The following is a 7,386-nucleotide window of genomic DNA, read 5'->3' on the forward strand; positions in this document are numbered from 1 at the left end:
ACTAGATTAGAAGGTTTGACATATTATTCACATCTAAGAATTTTGAGACAGGGTTTCTCTGTGTAGCCCTGGCAGTCCTGGAACTTGCCCTGGCCTTGAACTCACAGGATCCGCCTGTCTCTGCCTTCTGAGTGCTGAGATTAAAGGTGATACTTGTGATTTTTACTTTAGTTCTTACGTATTCTATTTTAAAGATTGGGGGCTACTTTTATTTGTGCTTTGTTAATTATGGTGTGATCAGTCAATATATTTTACATGTGTACATTGTCTAAATATTTGATGATTCATCCTTTATGGATAAATATACTATAATTTTTTGTAAATTTACTGTTTGCCTAAAGAAAGTGAATGGGTCTTTTTTATGTGGGATGCAGAAATAGGCATATGTTCATCAAATTGAACTTGTTAATTGTATTAAAACCTTTTAAATATCTTTCCTGACTAGAGAGAAATGTGTTAAACTTATGTGATCTACAGTTTAATTTTCCTCATTGAGCTTTTGCTTTTTTCTTTATTAATCTCTTTGATGTGGTTGATCTTACTTAAGATTGTCACACAAATTTGGTAGATTAAATGTTTGTGATCATTTAATAACTTACTGTATCTTCCATCGCAGTACTTATGGGCCCTGCCCTGTTTAGCTCCCAAGATCAGATGATATGGGCTGATGTCTGTGTGGATCATAGACAACCTGCTCTATTTCTATTGATGCTTAACAGTTTTTTGTGATATCTTTTCTTTGACTAGAATTTTGCTTGTTGTCTTTTTGTATCACAGTACCTTTAGCCATTATGTGCCTTTAAGCTTTCTAGAAATACCTAGTAGCTTAGGTTTGGATTTGTTTGTTTGTTTGTTTTTCTAAATTAAATGTGGCTGCCACTTTTAAATTGCTCAGGATCTCATTAGTCCCTATTGAGGCTTTTGCCTTATTGTGAGACTCTCATACTTGTGTGTTTCCTTTGGCACAGATTGTTAAATCATGTTGGATTCAAATGAAATTATTTCAGTGATTTAGACATGCAATCACTGAGAGTTGTATATAGTACCTACTGAGTAGATTAAAAAATAAATACTACACACATTTTTGTGTATGTTGTGAAATTATTTCCTTAGATTAGCAGGCTATAAACTTGTAAACCATCCTTGAACTCTGTTTTAGTCCCAGAAATCCTGGATAGAGAGCACTTTGACCAAGAGGGAGTGTGCGTATATTATACCAAGCTCCAAAGACCCTCACAGGTAAGCACATGTTGATTTCTTCTAGGATCTTCTAGACATTTGGATGTAAAGTTATTGTTATTTAGCAAACAAATATGCACATAATAATTTGAGATCATTGTTAATTTTTCTTTTGAGAATGGGAAGACTTAGCAAGGTACCAGTGCTCTAGAATTTCTTCCCTGAAACTGTTTCTGTAAACCCTAATTTTCTAAGCTCAATAGAAGCTACAGTAAAGTTCTTGCCACTACCACCCTCCATCCTGAGAACAAAAAGATATTTCAGAATTTGTTTATTGTATATTATATTGTATATTACTTAATATGCATGTTATGGTTGATGCTGAAGAATATGAGCTTAGTAGGCACTTCCCACGCCTCCTAGCGTAGAGATCAAATTTAAGGCCTTTCACATATTCCTGTATATGTATATACTAACATTTACTAGACAGACTGTCACCAGAGAATATAGGTATCTGATTGCCCTTTTGGTTTTTAAAATGGCTTTGAGAGAAAAGAAATGTGAAAGCTAAGGACATTGTAAATATAGAAAAATTTGATCTTGTAAAATACTTAAACATTTTCAGTAAGACTAGAGAGATGTTCAACAGTTAAGAGTATTGATTGCTCTTACAGAGGACCAGAGCTCAGATCCCAACATCCACATCAGACTCCTTATAACTGCTTCTAACTCCAGCCGCAGGAGATCTGACACTCTCATTTGAACTCTGCTGTCACTCATACAAACATATCTCTCCCACACATATGCACACATATGCACAGAATTATTAATAAATAAAAATTAAAATAAAAGAAACATTCTTGGGCCAGTGAGAATCGTCCCAGTAGGCAAAAGGGCTTTCCTTACAAGCCTAGTGACTGGGGTGCAATCCCTGTAACTGCAGTGGAGGAGAGAGCTGACCATTGGAAGCTGTCCTCTGACTTCTGTGTGCTTGCCAGTGGTGTGCACACATACTAGTAAAATTTAAAAAGAAATTATCTTGTCCAGATTTTTCCTGTAGCCTAAAATTAGTTAAAAAAAAAAAAAACCAAATCAAATATTTTGAAAATACAAATCAAAAATTATTCCCTAACCTGACAAAAAACGTGGCAAGCATTCAACACAGTGGTTCTCAACCTTCCCAATGCTGTGACCCTTTCATACAGCTCCTCATGTTGTGGTGACCCCATGAATTTTAATGTAAATATCTGTTACACAGTATATCTGAAAAGCGATCCCCGAAGAAATCATAACCCACAGGTTGAGAACCCTGATTTAAAAGATGTTTGGATTTTGCCCTTTCCATCTGTCAAACCCTGTTCTCTGTCACATTACCTGCTCTGTAACTTTCATGTCTGGTGGGTATGTGATTACTTTTTTCTTTCTTCCTGTTGGTTGCTTTCATCTTTCCTCCCTGGTTTCAAGCTCAAATTAATCCCGCCTCAACTTCTCCAGTGCTAGTATTACAGGAATGGGTCATCTTATATATAACTAGCTACATAACTTTCAAAAGTGCTAAAATATTAGTACCACTGTTGTACATGAGACTCTGGGGTTGATCCACAGCACAACACACACACACACACAAGATTTTTGTCAATATTTTTATTGTTTTGTTGTATAAGGATTCCATTAGTTTATGTGATGCCAAATGACTTGTAAGTGTATTAATTATGACTGGTAGCAAATATAAACACATGCTGCATTGAATGTTGGATAGGTGGTATAGTCAGTTATGTTCAAGAAATAGTGTTAAATAAAGAATAGTTTCTTTGTTTTAAGGTATGCTATTCTTTTTCTCTACGTTTTTTCAAGATAAGGTTTCTCTGTGTAGCCCTAGCCATCCTAGAACTAGATATGTTGACCAGGCTGGCCTTGAATTCAGAGATTCACCTTCCTCTGCCTCCCAAGTTCTGGGATTAAAGGCTTGCACCACCACCTGGCTTCTCTTTCTTTTTTTTTACAGGTTTATTTTTTTTATGTGCCTTATATGTATGGATATTTTGCCTGCATGCATTTAAGTGTATCATTTGCATGCATCATTTGCCTGTGGAGGCAAGAAGATGATAGTGATCCCCGGAACTGGAGTTATAGGTGGTTGTGAGCCTCTGTGTGTTTACTAGGGCCTCTAGGAGTGCAAGTGCTCTTACTTGATGAGCTGTCTCTCCAGCCCTGTTTGTTTGTTTGTTTGTTTCGTTTTAGCCTTGCTGCGATTCTCAGGCTAATTTTTGAATTCTTAAACTTTAAGTTCTTAAACTTAAACTTTTAGTTGCCAGGACTGCTGAAACCATCAGTTCATACCACCTTACCTGCCTCTTGATTTTTATTTGGCCATAATAGTGTATGTTATAAACTTGAATTTAGTTGATTACTCTTGAGAAAATGTTCTCCAGATTTTAGTTAATTCTGAAGTTTTTTTTTTTCTAATTTTGTGTGTGTGTGTGTGTGTGTGTGTGTGTGAATACCTATGTAAATGGGTGTGTATTTCTGTATAATGTATGCATTCATGTGGTGGCCATCCACCTTTTTGAAATAATTCACCAAGTGGCCAGGCTGACTGATCTGCAAGTTCATGTCTGCCCTGCAGGGTTGAAGGCACACCATATTGTATCTGGCCCCTCTCCCTACGTTTTCTTTTCTAAATGTGGATGCTGGGAATCTAGACTCAGATCTTTGTGTGGCAAGCAGTTTGCTGACTGAGGCAACTTCGCAGACTCTGCAAAAGTTTTTAACTCCTTCAGTCATTAGATAGCCTTAATGTCCATTGAAATAATTAGATTTTGTGGGGCTCCACCCCCCCCCCCAATATAGCTTACTAAAGATATGTTCTATTGTTAAATCACAGTTAACTGTTGTTCCTAACACTGGAGATTTTATTTAGGGTCCTAAGTCACCATGCTAGTTCTAAGACACCATTTTTTTTTCCAGAAAAGTGTGCTTTTTTGCTATATTAAAAACAATAGATTCAAAAAAAAAAGAAAAAAAAACCCAATAGATTCAGAGCCAGGAGTGACGGCACATGCCTTTAATCTCACCACTCTGGAGGCAAAGCCAGAGGCAGATAGATCTCTGAGTACCAGGCTAGACTGGTCTACAGAGTGAGTTCCAGCACAGTCAAGGCTATACAGAGAAACTCCGTAAAAAACAAAACAAACGGAAAACCCATCAAGACCCTCTCACCAAAACACCACCACAATTACCAACAAAAACCAACAGATTAGGTGTAGTGTGGTGGTACAAGCCTTCAGTCCTAGCACATGGGAGGCAGAGACGTGGATTTCTGAGTTCAAAACTAATCTGGTCTTTATAGTCAGTTTCCAGGCCAACCAAGGCTACACAATGAGACCTTGTCCCCCCACCAAAAAAAAAAAAAAACCTCAATAAATTGTATTTATTGATAAGTTTGGTTTTTGTTAATATTACTCTGCAATAGAAATAATGGATAAGCACTTACCAGACATTAAAGAAACCCCAAGCTGTTATCAAATCTTTTAAGTGAAAGTTTTTTTCCATTACCATTCTTTGGCCATAACTTCACCTCAACAAAATATTCTGGTACTGTTTATTCCTTGACATACCTTCAAAGAGGCCTGGATTAGGTACAGTCATGATCAGTTCAGCTCCCTAGTGCTCATCTAAAAACTGTGGTATCAAGTGCCTGTCATCTTAGCATTGTGGTAGGCAGAAACATACCTAGCTGAAACAGCAACCTCCAGGTTCAGTGAAAGAGTCCCTGTATCAAAAACAAACAAACAAACAAACAAACAAAGTGGGGTCCTGGAAAGATTGATTTCTGTTTTAAGAGCACTGACTGCTGTTCCAGAGGATCTAGGTTCAAATCCCAGCTTCGATATGGTGGCTCACAGCTGAGTTACAACTCCTGTCCCAGGGAATACAGTGCCCTCTTCTGACCTTCCAGGGCAACAGGCACACATATGTTACCCAGACATACATCCAGGCAAAACACTTATACACAAAAAATAAATCATTAAAAAAATTAGAGAAGTGATTAAGGAACCTTGTGGCTTCCACCTTTGCCTGATTGTATGCATATGCTTATCTTCCTAACACTTTCTAGAACTAGTCTTTGCATGTCCAAGCAGATGTATATGTAACCTTCTCCCCAACTTTAAAGTGCACCCTGTTTTCTTTATTGCGTTTATTACTTATCTTGGAGATCATTGCTTCATTATCTCTGTTTTCTTTTTGAGACGGGGTCTTATTGTGTAGCCCTACTGGCCTGAGGCTTTGTTATATAGACAAGGCTGATAGAGAACTTGCAGCCACCCTTCTGCCTTCCACGTGCACCGTCACGCCTGGCTTAACCCCACCCCCATACTCTTTTAGGGGTACCAGGGATAGGACTTTTAGCTTTCCACATGCTAGACACGCACCCTACTGCTGAACTATATCCTTAGGTTAGTTCTTTATCCTCATTTGTTGCATGTTATCAGTTCTGTGTCTGAACCATTTTTGTTAATATAATAGTACCTTATTGATGAACATTTTAGTTAGTGTTTTTCCCTTCTCTCTTAAAAATGTTATAATGTATTGTCTTATAATTTTCATTTTTTACATATACTTCAGATACTTTAGACTGACTTTAGCACATACTTTGAAATGCTTTTTGGTTATCAGTACTGAGGAGTTGAACCCAGGATTTTACACCTGTTAGACGGGTACTCTACCACTGAGCTTACATACACAGACCTGACCCATAATTTTAGAACTCAGGTAGAGTGGAAGGAATTGATACATTTTAGTTTTGACAAGTATTATCAAATTGTTCATAAAAATATTTATATATTTTACCAGCAGATAAAAGACTTTCCTGTATTTTATGAAGCTATTCAAATATTAAAAATAACTTTCTTGATTGAATCTTTTATATGTATGATTTCACTATGAACTCTGTTAATGTTTTTCCATTATTATGTTGGATTTTTAGAAAATATAATATATATGTAATTAATATTAGAGATATTAACTTTTTAAAGTTTGTTTAGATCTTATTAGTTGTAGGTTTTTACTACATGTAAATTTGTCCTTTAACTCTGTTGTAGTTTTATTTACTCTGTTGGTTTTATTTCAAAATTAATAATATTTAAAATATAAATCTATGTAAATTTAAAGGGATTGTGGAATGTATAAACCAAGATGTGCATGAGCTGTAGTATCTCTTAAAGTTTATATATTTATGGTTTTCCTTTGTTTCATACTTTTTTATGAATTTACTATTTTTTACTTTAAAATAATTTTTTTTTCTTGAACTAATAATTTACCTTTCCACATTTTATAGATGTCTTCCAGGATGTCAGATTTGTCAGCAACTTGTCAGGTAAGTTTATTATACATTGCAGAAATTTTGAAAATAAACGTAACTGATGTATTAGAAAAACTAGGTATAGCACAATGGGATAAAATTCACATGTTTTCATATTTGAAGGACATTTTACTCAAACATTTGACAATTCTGTTTCAAACTTAAAACTACCAGAGTAGGGTTTTGAGAGTATGAGTTAGTTGAACAGAGAGGGTTAGGACAGTGCATTCTGACAAGTAAAACAGGCTGTGAGAAGATCTGACAGTTAATGACCACAGTGATTCTATCAGGAAACTACAGTGTACGATATAAGATGTGGTTGGAAGGCTGGGCTACCAGCATTAAAGAGACAGAGGCAGGCAGATCTCTGAGTTCAGGCTCGCCTGTTCACATATAGTGAGCTCCCAACCAGCTAGGGCTACACAGTTATTCCCATCTCCAAAAAAGGGGGGGGAGGGGAAGCAATTGGAAAGAAATAAGTAGGTACCATCATTTAAACTTAATATATAGTATGTCTTACTTCTGACTTTCTATTAAAAAAGTTAAGTAGCAAGCTGGAGAGATGACTCATTTAAGAACACTGGCTGCTCTTTCAGAGGACCCAGGTTTGGTTCCCAGCACCCACATGGCAGCTCACGGACTTCTGTAGCTCTTCTTCCAGGAGAACCAATGTTTGCTTCTAGCTTCTTTGGCATCTGCCTCCATGCGATGCACACATACATTTAGTTTACCTAAACAGTCATATACATAAAATGAACATAATTAGATTTTTTTCTTCCCTCTCATTTTACAGCTGTCGTGTGTGTGTGTGTGTGTGTGTGTGTGTGTGTGTGTGTGTGTGTGTG

General features: G+C 36.5%; 1 protein-coding gene across 1 annotated transcript in view; it reads left to right on the forward strand.

Moving 5' to 3' along the window:
• The window catches only part of LOC129685688 (transient receptor potential cation channel subfamily M member 7-like), a 30,940-nt gene that overhangs the window by 12,400 nt on the left and 11,154 nt on the right, over positions 1 to 7,386 (forward strand). Inside the window, exons 2-3 of the mRNA XM_055619229.1 lie at positions 1,160 to 1,239; positions 6,518 to 6,556. Of these exons, the coding sequence (XP_055475204.1) occupies positions 1,160 to 1,239; positions 6,518 to 6,556 (119 nt within the window). The remainder of the gene's footprint in view (positions 1 to 1,159; positions 1,240 to 6,517; positions 6,557 to 7,386) is intronic.

The sequence above is a fragment of the Psammomys obesus genome, unplaced genomic scaffold, assembly GCF_907164565.1.
Source record: "Psammomys obesus unplaced genomic scaffold, mPsaObe1.curated_primary_1811, whole genome shotgun sequence".
NCBI classification, from domain to species: domain Eukaryota; kingdom Metazoa; phylum Chordata; class Mammalia; order Rodentia; family Muridae; genus Psammomys; species Psammomys obesus.